Source organism: Erythrolamprus reginae, chromosome 1, assembly GCF_031021105.1.
Source record: "Erythrolamprus reginae isolate rEryReg1 chromosome 1, rEryReg1.hap1, whole genome shotgun sequence".
NCBI classification, from domain to species: Eukaryota; Metazoa; Chordata; class Lepidosauria; order Squamata; family Dipsadidae; genus Erythrolamprus; species Erythrolamprus reginae.
Genome location: NC_091950.1, coordinates 183512839 through 183533163, shown reverse-complemented (window position 1 = coordinate 183533163; position 20325 = coordinate 183512839). Strand labels below are relative to the sequence as shown.

Here is a 20325-nt window from a genome sequence, read left to right as displayed (position 1 = left end):
ATAAGGTCTGTTTAAAAATTAAGTCCTACAGAGGTGTCATTATTTAGATGTTCGATATTTGGATCCATTCGGACAATTTTGTTTATCAGGCTTAGTTTTATTGAAATGGTTATAAGTTTAATTTTTGTTTTAATCAAGTTTAAGTCACTTTGGACAATGGTATAAAAATATTGACACAGCTCCTAACCACACACCCGAATTTGTCCTAATATTAACATGCAAGTGTGTGGATGTAGATTAATGAGAAAGAAGGGAAAAGGTGTTTTAGATATTTTAGGCTTTGCTTAGTGTAGCCAACCCTACTATAGGACCCCTGCTCGTTATTTGCGAACTGTACATATACATTTCCACCGTGGTTAGCTCCGAGCAAGGGGAAAGGGAAAGACGGAATTTCCCTTCAAGATTCAAACATATGATGCAAGAAGGGAGAAACGGTTAGTTTGCCTGTTGTATCTTAAACCACGTTTATCCGGAATTACGACCCATTAAATGGGAACGAGTTTATTTTTTTAATTAAATTTCCAAGCCGCTCAATTCCTTGCGGACTCTGTTCTAAAAGGAACACAGAATTGGAGATCTGGAGGGGAGGGATCTAGAACCCCAAATTTACTAAGAAATCCTTTAAAGGCACGCACAATATACCCTTTCATCTTGCACACTCTTTTTAGTAGGGCAGAATTTTAAAAAAGCATCTGCTATCCAACTTTCCCGATCAAAGAATGTGCAGGAGAGCTGCGAGCTCTTAGCTGTTAATCTGACAGCAACAGTTTATTTAATAAACGTCGCGGGGCTAAATTCCAAACAAACGCAAGGATAGGACTTGAGCGGCAGCTCGCTGAACGGATGGGATGTAGTGTCAAGGTTCCGGGGAAACTTCGCTCCCCGTGAGTGATCGGGTTAAGTTTAAGGGAGCTTTTAAAAGTGTCGCCCGCCAGCCAATGTTTAAGGGGGGGATCCCCCCCCTTTACCACACCGAACGTGGGAATGGGCCCAGGGATAATTAATTGAAGGGTTTTTATTAGGCTTTTGGAATCATCTGCCCATTCAAAACAGCCTCCGAGGACTGGTTTGAGATCTGGTTTAAGAAATAAATCGAGATCTAGGTTAAAAAAATAAATCGAGACATGGGTTAAAAAATAAATTGAGATCTGAGTTAAAAAATAAATTGAAATAAAACAGACGCCCCAGCTACATGAGGTGAAGGGGGGGAGAAAAAAACCCCACGACACGATTTGTTCTGTGCGGAGAGGGAGGAGTGGGGGTCGCTAAGGGAAAGGGACCCAACACGGTGGAGAATGAAGTGTCAGGACTTTCAGCATTTCGTTGACATCCACCTCCTACGGAAGAGGCGTTGGGACGGCTCCGCGGTTTGCGGGCTTTCTGCGTGTGCGAGGAAAGGGGGAGGGGGGGCAGGCAGAGAGAAAGACAGAGAGAGGGGGAGAGAGACTGCGCGTGCGTGGTTGTAGGTGCGTGGCCAGCCAAGAGCCGCTTTCAAGTGACCGGGAGAACCGGCGCTCGGCCCGGGGACGAAGCTCATAGGGGCCGGCTGCTTCGGACAGGACAGGACGGGGGGCCGTGGCCAGGGAGGCCTCTCCCCTCTAGCTGTGCGAGTAGAAGCCGTAGTAGCCGATGTCCTTGGCGCAAGTCTTGTCGCAGTCCCTGGGGGCCAAGGCGGGCTCGCTCTTGAGGGGCGACGAGCTCTCCGAGGCCGGGGTGCCCACTGGGGAAAGGCGCCGGCGCTTGGCCTGCTCGTAAATCCCAGAGTCGGTGGAATCGATGGACTTGATGGACGACGGGGTCTCGATCCAGCTGGAGTCGGACAAGTCCTTGGGAGGCTTGGAGTCCTCGGCGGGAGGCCCGGCGGCGGGAGGCGGCGGCGGCGGCGCCACCAGAGGGGAGCGCTCGGGGGGCGCCAGGCTGTCGGGTTCCTCCCCGCCGCCGGCCCCGGCGGGCAAATAGGGGTTTCCTCCGGCGCGGCCGCCACCGTTGGGCCAGCACGACAAGGACTTGGCGCAATACTGAGGCGGGCTGCGCGCCCCCCAACCCGAAGGGTCCGGGTAGTAGCCGAGCGAGCGGGCGGTGCAGCCGGCCGCCTGTAGCGGGAGCGCCTTGACGCCGGCGGCGGCGTAAGATAAGAGCGTGGCGGCGTTTCCCGCCAAATCTCCGGTGGGGTCGTAGGCCGAGGCGGCGGCGAAGTCCAGCCTGTTGTTGGCGGGCGTGACGAACCAGCGCTGAGGCGAAGGCGCGGCGGGCTCTTCGGCCTGCTGAGGGGACAGCAGCCCGTTCGGGTGAGGCACGCCTCGATCCTGCAGGGGCCCGCCGGGGCCCACGCCGCCTCCGGCGCCCGCTCCCGGGTGGTGGTGGTGGTGGTGGAAGCCGCGGGATTTGGCGTAGTTGCTGACGAACTGGTCCTGCAGGAAGGAGCCCGCCGCGGCCGCCGCCATCGCGTAGCGGGCCCCCGGCACGATCTGGGAGCGGGGGGAGTCGTTGGGCGACGGGGTCAAGCGGTCCATGTCGCAGCCCGTGTAGATCCTGGGAGGGACAGAAGGGCGGGGAGACAAAGCAGAGAAGGAAACGGGCGTGATTGGACGGGTTGGCGAGAACAGCCATATCATTTAGACTTCTATGCCGCTTCGTGGTACTTTCACAGCCTTCTCCAAGCGGTTTACAGAGTCAGCATATCACCCCTAGCAATCTGGACCCTCATTTTAACCACCTCGGAAAGGCTGAGTCAACCTTGAGCCGGTGGTGAGATTTGAACTGCTGAACTACCCCATTTCCCTCTGGCCCAAAACAAGACTGGCCTTCAAAGAAGAACGGCCTGCCTTCAAATCACCCAAGGATTGTAGGTCTTAACAGCTGTTTGAGCTGGTACATCAGCCTGCCAGTGAAAGTTGGGACTATCCAAAATTGGCAGAGGCGGCACTACCTTGGGGAAAGCTTGAGGCTTTCATTCACGAACCCACTTAATTTATTCTTAGACTTGTATACCACTTCAAAGTGCATTACAGCCCCCTCTAAGCGGTTTACAGAGAGTAAGAATATTGCCCCCAAGAATCTGGGCCCTTATTTTATGGACCTTGGAAGGATGGAAGGCTGAGTCAACCTTGAGCCTACTGAGATTCGATCTGCCAAACTGCTGGCAGACTTTGATCAGCAGAAGTAGCTTGCAGTATTGCACTCTAACCATGGAGGCTCTACCCTTACCTCTGAGCCCGTGCAAAGTAGCTGAACCTCCACTGCTAGAGCACCACCTCGCCCTTAAAACTAAACACATAGCCCAGCCCTGTTGCCTCTTGCATTGAGGACAAATAGTGATATAGTGACTGTTGGAGCTACTAGGCTCTAGACTGGGAATACAAGATCAGCATCCCAGGGACTGAAGAGGTCTTTTAGCGAGCTGCGTTTAAAAATGACCACTCCCGTTTTACAATCCCTGCCCTTCTTGGACCAGGGATGCTATTTTGTCTTTCTCGCTGCAGACATCGCAACTCAAACCACTCAACCCCTCTGCCGCAGAAGAACTAAAGAAAGTGGGTGCCCAGGTCTCTCCAAACTCTGTAAAAATCAGGGTGGAGGTTTTCTCCCATCTCTGCACAAATTTCCCCAAGTGTAGCCTAGAGGAAGAGAATACAGTACAACAGATTTTGGACGCAGGATTTTTTTTTTAAAAAAAAAAAAATCCTGCAGAGGTCAATGGGGAGGGCCAATAAGGGGCAGTGGCTTAGCTAAGGGCATGCTTGGAATCCTAAAAGCTTGAGATTATGAGTTGGTCAATGTGCTTGCAGAAATTAAGGCTAGAGACCAAGCCGAGGACAGAAGCACAAAAGTTTAAAATACTCCTAAATTTAGGAGAACTAATGGAGGGAGGGGTGAAGAATAGACTATCTACATACAGTATTTGATTTCTGCTCTGAGGGTAGCTATTTCCCCACACCTGCTTTTCAGATGAGTTGGGCCGAGAATAATAGGAATTGTAATCCTATGCAATAAAGGGAGGTTATGTCAGAGATTCCAAAAACTAATGGGAGATTAATGAGATTGGAGTCCTTACAATAAATGTTGAAAATAGAAACCCAATGAAACTAACTTTCTTTGGGGAGGGGGAAAATACTGTTTAAAGTTGTGGACAGCCACTCTGGGAGAGAATGGAAGAACCATGGAAGTGGTAGACCTCCAGAATTAAAAAACAGAAGCCACTGATTATGTGGCCACTAGACTATATCTGAAAATTTTCCTGGGTGCAGATCTTTAAATCAATTATCTTATTCCAAAGGCTTGGCTTTGTGAACCTACAGTACTGCAAAGTTTCAGAATTGTAGAACTTGTTTCAGATAACACTTTGCTATGGAATAGGTTTTCCCTTTTACAATCGCTTGCAGCTGAGCAGCTGAATCCAAATACAGGAGTTTTACTTTGCTAGGAATCGGCTGTATTTCTGCCCTGGATCTATTAAACAGGATGACCTTGGAAAACTAGGTTCTCCCAGAACTCCCCCCTATAAGGCTACTTTTCCTAATAAAATAGAGGCTACGCATAACATGAAGCTCCGAGTATCCAATAAAGTCTTCACGCTTGGAAATCCAGAAAAGAATAATTATTTGTTCCCAGGATCCAACAGAGGCCTGATTGATATGCTTAATAAATAACCAAGATATGAAACAATAGATTTTGTTGGGTTCACTTATACACACTTAGGACTAGGGAAATCAGGTCTGAAATTCTCCCTGCTCAGCTGAGTAGTGTTCCAGTCAATCCTGATTATTGCAAAACTGCTGTTGGATTTGAAATGGAGCTCCCTGCCTGTTCTCCCAGAATTTGTCCTTCCTTTAGTGGGAATTTGTCCTTCCTTTAGTGGGAATTTGTCCTTCCTTTAGTGAGAATTTGTCCTTCCTTTAGTGGGAATTTGTCCTTCCTTTAGTGGGAATTTGTCCTTCCTTTAATGGGATAAGTGGCCACAGGCCCAGATACTCCGAGTCTGCGGAGAGAGGTGGCATACAAATCTAATAAATTATTATTATTATTATTATTATTATTATTATTATTATTATTATTATTATTATTATTATTCCTGCTCCAGAGCCACTTGGTAGGAACCCATTTTTATCCTAAGGGATTTATTTTTATTTATTTTGGTTATTTCTTCCATTAGTTTGATAACTCAAGGTAGCAAATATTGCTAATATTGCTAATATTTCCTTTCTCCTATTCCCCCCCCCCCTACATAAACAAAAACAGCAGTTGGGCTAAGAGAGAATGACTGGCCTAAAGTTACCCCAGCTGACTTTCATGCTTAAAGTGGGACTAGAACTCACACTCTCCTGATTTCCAATCGGTGTCTTAACCACTATAACAAACTGGCTCTCCCCGGCAGCTTCCAGAGTGCCAGTAGCAGAGTGAGAAAGTTGGGGAGGCATTCACTCAAAATCCATACCACCATCATCAGCTGTATATCAAAGGGGGAGAGGGGACAAATGGTTACACCAAATCTGGTTTAATCCAGATAAACTACCTCATCCATGGCTTCCTCCTTGGGGTTATGGTTTGTCTGATTTTGTTTTGATGGGGGCGGAGTAGATTAGAATTAAATTGTGGATGTTTAATGTACGCAACCCAGAGTCACTGTGTGCGAGTTGGCGTCTATATAAATATGTTTAATTAACGAGCACATAAATGGCTGAAGAAAAGGCACTCAGTCCTGGCAGTAGTGGGAGAAACTTTATAACTTGCTTGGAGTAAGCTAGTTAATGAATCCTGCTGTAATTTGGCCTGGTTTAGTTTCACTAGCATTTCATTGATGCTTTTCAAGGCCCCTCCCGCATTGGTTTTGGCCACCACTTGACCTCTGGTGAGGTATCTGGTTAGTAAATCACCCCTGAAGACTGGAGAACTTCAGGACAGGAAAATAAGGTAGATGTGTACAATGTGACACCTTTTGGGAGCGTTCTCAACCTTCACTCTAACTTAGTATATGCTGGGACATCTTTTTTTGGTCCCCTGAACTATTCCCCAACCAACCATACTATCATCTAAATGTGTGCAACTATTACTCCCATGAGTCTGTGAATTTTGGAAGTTCCAGTCCAACTCACTCGTAGGTACATTGGAATGCCAGGTTGTCAACCTTTCAGTTTTCTTTCCTTCAAGGCAAAACTTCAAAATAACTCCCTTGTCCCCCTTCTTCCCAAGGGCCTGCTTTCCTGAGGCCAGCTGGCTCTTACACTCTTTCTACCTTTTTCCCCAGACAAAGCCAAGGTGCTTGCCGGCTTCCATTGCTCACTCTTAGCTGGGAATGCTAACCTGGTATTTCGGTTGTTTCTGAAGACTTCAGGAGTCATCAACATCCAGGTCACCCAGAAAGAGGTCTTTCCTTTCCTTCCTTCCTTGCAGCTCAGTTTGGAGTTTTACTCCCTCTACCAACCCCCGATATGGTTTGCCTATTGACAAAGCTTCCTTGAGTGCCTTTTTTCAGCAGAAAGGTGGCCTACAAAACAGTACCAATAGCACTATTGCTATTGCCACAATGGACTTGATTTTATCCTCAGGCTCAGGAGGGGAGTTGAGAGGAATGAATGGCTACTTTCTTCCAAAGCTTAGCTTAAAATTGAATACAGGCTTCAGGACATCAGGGACACCTTCGCAGTGTTTGTATTTGGAGATAATCTGGGAGAAGTCCAGCCAAACAACATACTGATTAGACAAGGGACCTGCTGGGAGTAAGGGACTTATTCTGGACTGAAGAAAAACTCTGGACATCTCACACACAAAGGCCTGGATTTTTTTTCGGAAGAAGCTTATGGAGTTTACAGCCGGGGCTGACATTGTCCCACTAGATAACGAGCTGCTTCTAGCGAGCCAGTGGGAAGGCTGCTAGCGTTGAAAATATTCCCTTCACTTTAAACTAGGGAGCCCGCTCTGTCCGCTTTGCATTCTAGGGACAGTTCGAAAGCTCTCCCAGGAACCAAAAGCAGGACAGCAGTGTGTGTGTGTAAGGAATGCAAGTGTAATGCTAACTGAGAATGGTTGGGGTCGGTAGAGTAGGCAAGGGAGCAACTATCTTCGTGCCCTTCTGGGGGGGGGGGGAAACAAAGCACAACCCACTGCCTTAGCTTGAAAAATGCAACTTTTACCCCAGGGCCGGAGGGTAGAGAAAATACAAAAGCTGAGAGCCACGGATCTCTCCCCTTGCAAAGCCTTCAAAGATCACTTTAAGGGTTTCGTATCACTGAAGCCACTGTTCCTATAGTCCACATGCTACGTCTGCTGGCTTCGCCCCCCCTTCCCCAGTGGATAGCAATAGCACATATAAGACCTGCTCTCCAAAGTCCCAGGGTCTCCTTTGGAAGTAAAGCAAAAAACACCCGCCATCCATTTAACAGAGCTGGACGCGCCAGGGCCAATGAAAGGCTCAAGACAAGGAACTTACGTGTCGTAGTTGTCTCGGAAGCCTTTTGCGAAGGGGTTGTGGTCGATCTTCAGCTGTGTGATCTACGGAGGAGGGGGGGAGAGTTAAACAATGGCCTCTCCTCTGCTGATCCTCTATGTGAGATAAGCAGATCCCTAGACATCCCCTCCCCCAGAGGATTAATTCATTTTAAGAACAATGCTGATCATTTCCTCTCTGAGAATTTATCTCATCAAGAGAAAAGGTCTGGAAATAAAAGGAAGGCTAAAAGTGGCCTCTTTCCCCAGTCCACGGAATCTTCCCTGCAAAGTTAATCATTCTGAAGGATCAGCAGGGGATCTGCGATCCAGAGCAGAGAAACTTCGCCTTCCAGTTACCTTTCTCAAGGCAGTTCCGACAACCTCCTTGGAAGAACCACAAAGTCATGGACCGGTTTAGTTATCTTTTACGCCTCTTATTTAGAATTAAATTCTTCCCAATTACATAAGATTAATAAGACTCACTTAAGATAGCTATGCGAGAGGATTAGCCTCTGTCTAGACACATGCTCGGAATGTGTCACAAGACTCTTACTAGACAGTCTGATAAAATGTTAGCCCAGGAACATTGCAGAAACTAAATGTGGACCTGGTTTATATACACTGCTCAAAAAAAAAGGGGGAACACTCAAGACATCCTATATCTGAATGAATGAAACATTCTCATTTTATACTTTGTTCTGTACAAAGTTGAATGTGCACAACAGCATGTGAAATTGATTGTCAATCAGTGTTGCTTCCTAAGTGGACAGTTTCATTTCACAGAAGTTTGATTTACTTGCAGTTACATTGTTTTGTTTAAGTGTTTCCTTTATTTTTTTGAGCAGTGTATGTATAAAATAATTTAAACTAAATTCATTTAATTTAATGCTCTTTTTTCTATTTTCAAAACAGGCCAAACTGCAAATGAACTACAAGGTATTGATTCCCACACCCCATAATACTAGGCTGTTCAATAGGTTGAATAAATGCAGTCTTCCATCCCGTGGCTGATTAAATGAAGCAAAGTCCTGGTGAACACTAACACTAAACTTTCCTATGTACAGTATATTAAAAACACATAGTAGGGTCCCCAAACTTGCAGTTAGCAATTTAGAGTTTAACACAAAGAAGGTGGTAATCAAAATCAGACTTTGGGTGGAATTTGTTAGTGTGGGCTGCTATACCCGTTTCCTGGAAATTAATTTAACGGAGCCAGGAGCTGCAGATTTAAAAAAATATATTATTTATTTTACAGATGCATAAGGCATTCTCGAGGCCTACAATAGAGAGGCAAAAGGTGCTCTGGGTAAATCAAGGCTAAACTATCTTGGACCCAGCCAAGTTATCTTGGCACCCCTCTCGCCTTCTGCGGTAGTCAAAAGCGTTAAACAACGGCCAATCTGCCGCCCTTCCATGGCGCGCCAAATCTGCTCTTGAGACCGTGGCCTCACCCCTACAGCCGGCAGGCTTTACCTTAGGCCACGAAAATAAATTAAAAAACGGTTCCGAACAAATCTGACCGGGAGGAAAGGAAAGGAGAGGTAACTTTGGCTCCTGGAGGAAACAAGGGCGGAAACCAGTCTTATAAATAGAGGCTCATACTTTCAAAGCTGGTTCAGATGCCCAGATTAAAGCAATCTGAAATATACCGCTCAAAAATAATAATAAAGGGAACACTCAACACATCCTAGATCTGAATGAATGAAACATTCTCACTGAATATTTCATTTGCACAACTATTCCATTTGCACAACAGCATGTGAAATTTAATGTCAATCAGTGTTGCTTCCTAAGTGGACGGTTTAATTTCACAGAACTTTAATTTCGTTGGAGTTATATTCTGTTGTTTAAGTGTTCCCTTTATTTCTTTTGAGCACTGTATTTACTGTCCTTGGAGAATCTGAGACGCTCTCTCTCCTCCCCCTTTTTTTACAATTGCAATTGGGGTTGGGAAGAATCGGGACTCGAAAGCAGGTTGGCGGACAGTTTAGTTAGACAATCCACCACCATTACTTGTAGTTTGAAATCGCGGTTTCTTCCCCCTCCCCCCAACACACACACACACAGAGTTCGGAGTGGGGGAGTTCCCCCTCCAACCTTCCCGGACTCCGTAGCTGCACTTGTGCTCCCCAAATCCCGAACCGAGCGAGCCAAAAAGAAAAAAGAACCCAAACAAAAAACCACTTTACATCGGTGTTCTGGTAGGCAGTGACGGCGATGAACTGCGTCTCCGGGAAAGTGAAAGTCTGTACCCGACCCGGCTGGCTGGTGTCTTCGGTGCCGTCTTCGTTCACCTCCACCACGTGCAGGCGAGGCTGGTATTTGTGGAGGGACTGCAGGACCACCATCTGGAGGCGGAGAGAAAAGGGTGAGGGGGGAGCCAGGAGAAAGTCGGAGGCTCTTTTTGGGTGTGTGTGTGTGTGTTGGTTTTTACTAGGCACGGGAGAAGGGGGCGAACTTTATATTCCAGGCCCGCTAGCACGGATCTCCCGAGGAGCCGAACCGCCACACGCCACTCTTGCTCTTCTCTAAAGCGGCTCTTCTTAATCTCTCCCCTGTTTCGCTGGTCTAAGGAGGGTCGCCGCCGAACTTGGCCGCTTATTTCAAAAGCACGGATCTGCACTTACAACCCCCACCCCACCCACGTCCAAGTTGCTAGAAAGCTAAAAGTAAGAACGGGAGGAAAAAAGCCCGCACACGCCAGGCTATTCCCTCGATCCTGGCTCCCAACTCTCTTATTCGGCAGGGGGTGTTATAAAGCCGCCGAGGCCGCTTTAGGAGCTTTCCACCGCTTCCATTCAGAAGCCCTTGCCCGGGATAGCCTCGAAGAAGACGGTCCCCCTGCTCACAGGCTGGCGCAATCGCATCTCACTCGCTTAACCTACCTATTGAATTAGTCTACCCCCCCCTCCAGGTTTAGTACAATAGGCGGTGGGTTTGCAAAAGAACCCCAGGCGCGAATGGAATGAATGTTGGAGCGCAGGATTGGATGCCGGCGCGTACAAGCTCTTGGTCATGCAAGGCACCGTGGTCGTCTTTCTTTCTTTCTTTCTTTCTTTCTTTCTTTCTTTCTTTCTTCCCTTCCCTTCCCTTCCCTCTCTCTCCCCCCCCCCCCTCTCTCTCGTCCCAAAACTGACCTGCCCATTGTTGTTGGACGCCCCTTTATTGTTGGTCAATTTCAGTTTCCCGAAGGAGATTTCCTGGCGCATCCAATGGGCTCCCGTGTTGGGCGAGTCCGGGTGCATGTAGACACGGTTTCCTGAAGGCAACAACCGTGGGTTGGTCAAAGAGCAAAGAAATGTCGCAGAGAAAGATATTCACGCGGTGAATCTCCCCTTCTCCTTCTCCCCGCTGCAACCTTTCTTAGATGAGTCCTACACTTTCCCCAGACCTCCCGGCTTCGAAAAGACAAAATTGCTCCTTTGTTTTATTTACTATTGCATGGTATGTTTTTAGGTATTTCAACTCGGGAAACCAAAGGAAAGAAAACGCCGATGGGGTGGGTGGATAGCGGGGAAGCCAGGGAAAGACCTTCAGTTTTAGCCTCCCCCCACCCAGGTTTTCTGTAGCCTTACTGGCCCAGGAAGGTCCACTAATTGAAGCCTTCTCACCTAAGCCACCCGAGCCCCGGGTGCAACTCTTTGCGCGCGCCCGCGTGCGAGGGAGAAGAGGAAGGGAGGATGGACTTGCCTTGCACGTTGGTGTCCGCTTTGCCACAAGGCACCCACTTGCCGCCTTGGAACCGCCAGTGGTTTGGGTCGGCCAGGATGACATCCACAAAAATATTGTAGTGAGCCGTGGGATCCAGACCCGAAATATTAAAACTTAAGAAAGGGAACATACGCCTGTTGTAAGAAAGAAGATGGGGGGGGGGAGTGACGGGATTGAAAAGGAGGGAGATCATAATTTTATAAATACATAACTGTCCCCCCAAAATTCTCAAAACCCTTTCCTGGAGCGAATGTCGCAGAGGAAAGTACCCGAAAGGGTATAGCGATTTTTAGGCATCTCGCTCCGCGCCTTTTTTGTCTAGCGGATCGAGCCTTAGAAGTAAACGGGTCCTCCGGGTATTCATCTCCAAGTGAACCCGGCTGAAATCGGGGGTTATTTCAAGGGAAACCAGGCTGACGGGTTGACACATCGGCTTGTATCCCACAAAAAAGATCCTCGCGGGTTTTTACTGTCATTTGCCCAGAAGCAAGTCCCAGCGATTTCATTGCCCCCCCCCTTTTTTTTGCTTTCAACCTGTCAAATCTCAATGCGCAAAAACCAACGGAGAAGTGATGAACTTTCCCATCATTTGGGGGGGGGATGTCAGCAAAAGAAGCGAGGCCAAGAAAGTGCGGCAGAAATGGCTCAAGGCGCACCGAGGACCCCGGCCGCTTGTTCCCATCGCGAATCATTCTCCGTCTTGTTTATGACTTAAATAAGTCAGAGCGAGGAAGGAAAATATCGTAAATAAATAAGGGGGAGGGGGGAGCTTATGGGCCGAAAGATGTATTTAATATACGTATATATAAAAATAAGAACTGGATGATTTCAGCACCAAAGACAAAATTGCCATTGTTTTCCATCTTAAAAACCTGAAGCAAAATGAAAGGAAATGGGAAAAGGCAAGAAAAAGAAAGAAGGGAAAAGGCAAGGAAAGAAAGAAAGAAAGAAAGAAAGAAAGGAAAAGGCAAGAGAAAGAACCCCAGAGATCTACAGCCAAAGGAGGAGAAAGAAGAATGACAATATCAATAACAATAATAATAAAGAGTTGATGAAGATGCAGGCGAAGATGATAACATAAGAGGTGCGGGACAAGAAGAGAGAGAGAAAATGGCAAAATAATAATAATAATAACAATACTTTTGAGCAGAGCCCGGAGTCTCGGCGGGAGAGGCGGCTTTTCTCGGGTTCGGAGGGGGCTCCTGGCTCCCCCTTCCCCGGTCCCTCAGCCTCCCGCGTCCTCCTTCGCTTCCTTCCCGGCGGCGTTGCGCCTGGGTTGGCATCCTTCGGCCGCAGCCGCCGCTTACCTGCCTTGCTTGGTAATGATCATCTCGGTCTGGTGCCGGTGGAACTTCAGCCAGAGCGGCCTGTTGCATAGATAGACCTGCGCCTTGCCGGGGACGAGGCCGGCCTGGGCGGAGGGGAACTGGTAGAAGGGCGAGCCTTGGTAGGAATGGCCGTACTGCTGCGGGTAAGGGTAGCCGGTAGCCGGGTAGCCCTGAGGCGCCGCCGAGTTGGAGAGCAGGCTGTTGTAGGCTCCGTTGGCGATGACCGGGTGGTGCGCCATGTAGCGGCTGGGGCTGGCGAGCGAGAAGGCGGCCGCATGGTTGTGCTGACCCGGGTAGGGGAACATGGTAGCGGCGGCGGCAGTCGGGGGAGCCGAGGCAGCGGCCGGGGGCTGGCCCGAGGAAGCTGGAGTGGCGAGGAGGTATCGATCCGCCGCGGCTGCAGCCGCCGCTGCTGCTGCTGCTGCCGCTGCCGCAGCCGCAGCCGCTCCATCGAAGGTTGGACGGAGCTGCTCCTGGCCGCCGCCGCCGTCCAAGACGACAGGCGAGAGTTTGGCGCGCTGCTGCTGTGGCTGCTGCTGCTGCTGCTGCTGAGGCGGCGGCGGCCGGGCGTCCCCTGGCGGGTCTTTGGAGTCAGGGAAATTGTCTGCCTCGGCCTGATTCGTCATCCCCCCCCTGGCGAGTTTTTTCAGAGGTGAACTTCTCTCCAGGTTGTCAGCGCTCGCCGAAAGGAGGGCGGCGGCGGCGGCGGCAGCCGGATGGTGATGGGGGTGCGGGTGGAGGTGCTCGTGCAAGACAAGCTCGGATCCGCCCGCGGCAGGCGGGTAAGCGCCGCCGCCACTGCCGCCAGCGCTCACATGGAGAAATTTCTTGGAGAGCATCATCGACGTAGGCGACAGACAATGCTCCAGCTGCATGGCTCCGGACCCGGCCCGCTTTTTGGCCAAAGCCTGCCCGGAGTAACGTTAAACGGTAGCACGGGGTCGCTTGAGGGCTGGGGGCGGCGGTAATCGCTTAAGGCCCCCGGCTGACCATCCCGGGACCCTCGGCGGCGAGGGACCCCAAAGCAGCTTCTCCCGCCACCCAAGGCTGGTCCCGAACTGAAGCCACGATTCCCTCCTCCCCCCCCCCCGCCACTTTCCACCACCACCACCAAAAGCACCGCTCCCTGGGAGAAGAGATTGGCCAATTGACACCGTGCAGCAATCAGCCAAGCCGCACTTTTGATCTCCCTGGTTGCCGAACGCATGAAACGGCTCCTGTCATTGGTTAACCGCTGACAGTAATTTAATTAGATAGACGTTAATTAGGATAATCACCTGGCTCCTGGTCGCGCGACGATCGAGGCAAATGAATGTATATGTGTGTATGTGTGTGTGTGTCTATATATATATATATATATATATATATATATATATATATATATATATATATATATATTACTGTATGTATATATGTGTGCGTGTGTGCGTTATGTATATATATGTGTATATATATACACACACATACATATACAGCATATATACAGCAAAAACATGTGACACATACATATGTATATGTACACATACGCACGCACGCACGCACACACACATGTACACAGCAATATGTAGATATAAAATACTTTTACAGTTATTTATTGTGTGTGTGTGCGTGACAAATAAAGAGGGACCTTATGCAGCCTTCCACTATTCTCTGTGGCTACAGTGTAGGAAGTCTTGAGAGAGAGAGAATTTTGAGGCACTTGGCGTTCCCGCCCCCTCTCCTTTCGCGTCGGCCTCCCTTCTGGCTACGCCGACTCGGGCCTTTCAGGAGCCCCGAAGCCGAAGCCACCCCTCTCTTGGCTTCCTAGCGCCGCGTTTTCCTTCGCCTCGGAGGCAGCTCCAAACCCCCTCGCGGCGCTTTCGGAGGCGCTTCGTCAGAGGTAGAGAGAGAGGCCCCACCTCTTCCTTAAGCGCTTTGGACGGGGGGCCGCCTCGTTCCAAGTTTCTCCCTGTGGTAACGGGCGGGAAAATTTGGCCGACCCGCTTCCCGCGCATTCTGACCAAGAACTGCCTGTTCCTGGTCCAAACGGGAGCGCTGACTTTTCCCTCAGGCCCATTCGCCGCGCGCCTTTCCTGCCCGAAGGAATCGCCGGCCAGGCGCAGAGAACGAGTAACTGCGCCACTGCGTCTCTCCCCCGCCCCCCCCACCGCCATCCGCGAACACCCCAACTCTAGATTCTCCCTCGCTTTTGAAAGAAGCGTCGTCTCAAAAGTGTCTGAAATGACTGGCTTGCCTTGAGGTTGACGCTTGGCTTCCTCGGGAAAATAAATATTTTATTTGTGCGCAGGCATGCGGGGTAAAATGGGGGGGGGGGGGCGGAAGAGAGAGAGAAAGAGACGCTCCGAGAAAAGCACGACAACAGACCAGCATCAGTCAGAGCTCGAATTTCTTCCCTTTTCTCTTTCCTCCCTGGCCCTCTTCCCTTCTTTCCTTTAGGCTCGTATTCCTTCGGTGTTTTGAACACTTTCCCCCCTCACGCCCAGCTCTTTCTGTGATAATAAGCTTGTCACAAGTAATTACCTGGATTTTTTTTTTGGTGGGAATAAATTAACGTCGTGCTAGAATGAGGCGCGCGCGGGGGGGGACGGGACGCTTCGGGATTGGTTTGCGTGGGGGAGGGAGGAGGGGGCTTGAGGGGGATTCACCCGCACCTTTTAAAACAATAATACAAGGTTTGAGAAAAAGCCGAGCTTAGATAAAACACGGCGGTGACCCATTGGGTTCGGTTTAAAAAAGAAAGAAAAACTCCTCAAACTCTCGGTCTGGAAGTCAAGAGGCCAACCGGGTTACGGGTTCCCTCACCCATTGTTCCTCAAGAACCTCAATTTTTCTCGGGTCGGTTTGCCCTGAGAGGAATTTCCCACTTTAAAAATCGCTCCAAACTTGCCCTGATTTATCTCCGGGGTTTTTAACCACATTAAAAATAAAAGGGGAGGGAAGCATAGGAAAGATATATATGTAATAGCAGACTTAGCAGCAGTAGCGATAATCACAACCGCAACTGAGAGAAAATGAGAGCGGCCAACGGTGAGCGAATCGGACTCTCCGATACCGTAGGAGCCCTTGGCCGACGTGCCGCTTCTGCTTCTTCGTCCTCCTCCTTTATTTTTCACTGTGGAGACCAGGATGGTCCCTGATTGGCTGTCCGTTCCACTAATCACAGGTTGGCAATTTGGGGCAAGATAAGGATCGTATTATAAGTGGTCAGTTTTTCTTTACCGTTAAAAAAAACTGTTTTAGATTAGTGTACAGCTAAAATTGAGAATACCAGGCTCCCCCCCCCCCCCAGAATTAATTCCACCCATCTCTTCCCATATGACGGTGACTATTTTTCCAACAAAGAGCTGGAGGAAGATTGAAAAACCTAGCATTTGGCACTGCAAATTTTAGGCTGAATCACAGGTTATTTATTGTACTGCCTACTTGAATTTCAAAATTTGCTTGAGGGTTCACAATTTTCTCCCCCCCCCCCTCTTTTTTTTTTGGCCCATTCTGACACACAACGTTTGATTGCAGATTAAACACTGGGAGGAGAGTCATTAAAATAAGTGGGTTGGTTTATTATGTAAACCCCGCAATTCAAGCTCTGTTTATAAAAAAGCTGAATTCATATTCATAGTTCTTAGCTGAACTTACTCTATGTGAGAGTTCTAATTCCACATTTCCAGAATGAATCGCTTCCACAATAGGAATAACGTTTTAAAAAGAGGAATGAAAGTTCTTAGTAAAAGGACAAAATATGCTTCCCTAATGGGTTATTGAGAAAATGTTTCACTCTGTTCAACAAAAAATATCCAGTCAATTAAGTAAAGTTTAATCTCTTGTCTTTCTCCCATAATGAATGAGATTTTGTCGGGGTTTTCTTTTTTCTTTTAACCGTACTGTTACAAACATAAACTTCAGAATCTACCCCATGCAATCAGTGGACAGAAATCTCCCATATAAATCAGTACAGAATTCTAGCCCCAAAGTGGTAACACACTTCAGTCTCCTGTTTCCCAAGACATTCTGTTGTAGCCCATAAAGTTGCCATATTGCAACAACAACAAGAAGTTTCAAAGGGAAACTCTCAAACAAAGCTGCTAAGTTGGAGTTAATTAATACATTCCCCCAGGAACAGTTCTTGTTGGTCTGTTTCAGCAAAAGCTTATGCCACAATCTAGTCATTAGTGTTTTAAGGTGGTGCAAGTTGTGAGCAACACAATCTTATGGTACTAATGTCAGCCGTAAGAACTACCTTGTTGCAGGAAGTACTTTTGTCACACTTCCACTGTTTTGAATGAGCAACAATTTACTTGGGCTGTAACAAATTGTGTTGTTCCTTGAATATAGCAGTAGATTAAATATGTTGTGGGGAATAGTGGAAAAATCAGGGCCTCCAAAATTCCAAATACCTGGTGAGCATTAGAACATAAGAACGTAAGAAGAGCCATGCTGAATCAGGCCAAAGCCCACCGAGTCCAGCATTCTGTGTCACAGTGGCCCACCAATTGTACATGGGGATCTTGAGCAGAAAGAGAAGGCAAAACCCTCCCTTTCCCTTGACCCCCAACAAATGGTACTCAAGAGAATCCTGCCTGCCTCAACCAACATAGAGGTGGCATCCGTTTCAATAACCACGGATTTATTTATTTATTTATTTATTTATTGGATTTATATGCCGCCCCTCTCTGAAGACTCGGGGTGGCTAACAACAATAATAAAACAGTGTACAATAATAATCCAATACTAAAAATGATTAGAAACCCATTAATATAAAAAACCAAACATACATACAGACATGCCATGCATAAAATTGTAAAGGCCTAGGGGGAAAGGGAATCTCAATTCCCCCATGCCTGGCGGCAGAGGTGGGTTTTAAGTAGCTTACGAAAGGCAAGGAGGGTGGGGGCAATTCTAATCTCTGGGGGGAGTTGGTTCCAGAGGGCCGGGGCCGCCACAGAGAAGGCTCTTCCCCTGGGTCCCGCCAAGCATTTAGCATCCATGAATATGTCTAATCCTGCCTTGAAGCTATCAAGGCTGACAGCTGTCAGGACCTCTTCTGGAAGTGAATTACATAAACCAAAGACCCTCTGGGTGAAGAAATATTTCCCTTGATTTGTCGTCACTTTCTTACGTATGAGCTTTAGGGAGTGCCCCCTTGTCCTAGTATTGTGTGATAGAGAAAATATTTTTTCTCTATCCACCTTTTCTATCTCATGCATTGAAGAAACCTGACAGGATTGGGGTAGTTTAAACTTCTAATTACCTTTCATTTGGTGTCCTACTAATGGTCACAACTGGTTTATGGTAGGCTTTATGTAGAGAATGGGAGATGAGCTACATTAAGGAGATTGACACCTGTAGACTGAATACATGCTAAAAAAATAATATTCCCATCAATTACAAATGGCGAGAACTTGTGATTTTTTAACATAAGTAGCCATTGTTTTGCATGATATAAATTCTTCAATTCTACAGCTGAATGATCAACAGTAATTCACATTTTGTTTTCTAGTGCCACTTGTTTCTTCCGGGTTTATTCAGCGTAATGTTTACATTCTATATTCTTGGTTATTAATATATAGTTCCATCTTTTTCTAAGAAACATGTATGCATAAATGTGCTTGTGTGCCATATATCTTGAAAGAGCTAATAAAATCCATTATTTTTAATGCTTAAAAATTTCATGTTTAAATTTCAGATCAGTTTTCATCACCAATAGATAATACTCATGTGTGTTAATTCTGTACAATTAACACTACTGGAGAAAGATTGCTAGATAAATTAAAATATTAACAGAGTGCTATATCTCTTAGAGTTGAAGTTAATAGGTTGCATTATATTACAGTATAAGTGATCCCCCGGTTATTGCGTCCCCGACCATTGCGAACAGGGTAATTCGCGATTTTTCAACCCGGAAGTAAACTCCACCATCTGCGCATGCGTGCCCTTCCACGCATGCGTAGATGGTGGAGTTTCCCCGCCGGGCAGAGGCTTCCCTGGGTCTTCCCCCTCTTTCTCTATGTTGCTTCTTCCTCTCTCACACTCTCTTCCTCCCTCTCTCATCTCTTTCTTTCCTTCTCTCTCTTTCTCTATCTCTCCCCCTCTTGCTCTCGAGCGGCCGCCTAGCAGCTGATCTGCTCGGCAGTGCAGCAGCAGCGAGGAGCCGAAGATCTTCGGCTCCTCGCTGGTGCTGCGCTGCCGAGCAGATCAGCTGCTAGGCGGACGAAGGAACCTTCCCTGGGTCTTCCCCGCCCGGATCTTCGGCTCCTCGCTGCAGCCGCGCGCCCCTCGCCTTCGCCTCACCTGGCGGGCGAAGGAGGGCGCAGCTCCGGCCGCTCGCCTCGGAGCCGGTCTGCCTCACTGCCTCCAGTCCGCGGCAATTCCCCTCAGCACGCTGCCGGATCCAGCGGGGGAGGGGGGGAAGCGAAGGCGCGGCGATGGGCAAGGGCTGCCAGTGAGCCTTCTCCGTCCCTTTCCTGCTGCACCGGTCTGGGGCCAAGTGGGCGGGGGGCGGCCGGGACCTCGCCTGTCTCCGCCGCCCGCATCGCCCCTCCGGCGGGCCGGCCTCCCCCGCCCGCCTCTGCTGCAGCCGCCACCGCCTCCCCGACTGGCACAAAAGGGCCCCGCCCGCCCTGCCCCGAAGCTTACCTTGCGGCGGGATTCCCTCCCCCCGCAGCCAAAACTAAAAGCCTGTCTCTTTTTTTTCTTGCGGCGAGCCCAAGCCGTTTCTCTCTCGACCGCAGCCGAGCTTCCCTCGGCCCCCTTTGGCCCCGTCGCCTCCTCCCCGCCTGCCTTTCCTCGCCAAGCGCACGAAAAAAAAGAGAGAAGGCTTCTACCAGAAGCCGGGTTGGGGGTTCCCATGTCGGCGGGGATGTTTTAAAACACCCGCACGACTTTCCAATGAGTCCCGAAGACAAACGCGTTGTCTTCGGGACTCATTGGAAAGTCGCGCGGGTGTTTTAAAACATCCCCGCCGACATGAGGGGCTCGCTAGCACACCCCCAAACCCGGGTTGGGGGTTCGGGGGTGTGCTAGGGAGCCTCCCATGTCGGCGGGGATGTTTTAAAACACCCGCGCGACTTTCCAATGAGTCCCGAAGACAAACGCGTTGTCTTCGGGACTCATTGGAAAGTGGCGCGGGTGTTTTAAAACATCCCCGCCGACATGGGAGGCTCGCTAGCACACCCCCAAACCCGGGTTGGGGGTTCGGGGGTGTGCTAGGGAGCCTCCCATGTCGGCGGGGATGTTTTAAAACACCCGCGCGACTTTCCAATGAGTCCCGAAGACAAACGCGTTGTCTTCGGGACTCATTGGAAAGTGGCGCGGGTGTTTTAAAACATCCCCGCCGACATGGGAGGCTCGCTAGCACACCCCCAAACCCGGGTTGGGGGTTCGGGGGTGTGCTAGGGAGCCTCCCATGTCGGCGGGGATGTTTTAAAACACCCGCGCCACTTTCCAATGAGTCCCGAAGACAAACGCGTTGTCTTCGGGACTCATTGGAAAGTGGCGCGGGTGTTTTAAAACATCCCCGCCGACATGGGAGGCTCGCTAGCACACCCCCAAACCCGGGTTGGGGGTTCGGGGGTGTGCTAGCGAGCCTCCCATGTCGGCGGGGATGTTTTAAAACACCCGCGCGACTTTCCAATGAGTCCCAAAGACAACGCGTTTGTCTTCGGGACTCATTGGAAAGTCGCGCGGGTGTTTTAAAACATCCCCGCCGACATGGGAGGCTCGCTAGCACACCCCCGAACCCCCAACCCGGGTTAGGGGGGTGCTAGCGAGCCCCCCATCTCGGCGGGGACGTTTTAAAACACCCGCGCCGCCCCCAATCTTCGGCTCCTCGCTAGCGCTGCGGAAGTAAAAACACCATCTGCAC

General features: G+C 49.1%; 1 protein-coding gene across 1 annotated transcript; it reads right to left on the bottom strand.

Annotated features, from left to right (window-relative positions):
• Positions 1 to 1540: 1540 nt before the first annotated feature.
• Positions 1541 to 13339, bottom strand: TBR1 (T-box brain transcription factor 1). Its single transcript, XM_070737188.1, has 7 exons — positions 13034 to 13339; positions 12444 to 12988; positions 11116 to 11270; positions 10563 to 10684; positions 9615 to 9773; positions 7427 to 7488; positions 1541 to 2532 (listed from the first exon to the last, which is right to left on the bottom strand). Exons 1-7 carry the CDS (start codon positions 13337 to 13339, stop codon positions 1599 to 1601), a joined length of 2283 nt encoding a protein of 760 aa, XP_070593289.1. The 3' UTR covers positions 1541 to 1598.
• Positions 13340 to 20325: the final 6986 nt, after the last annotated feature.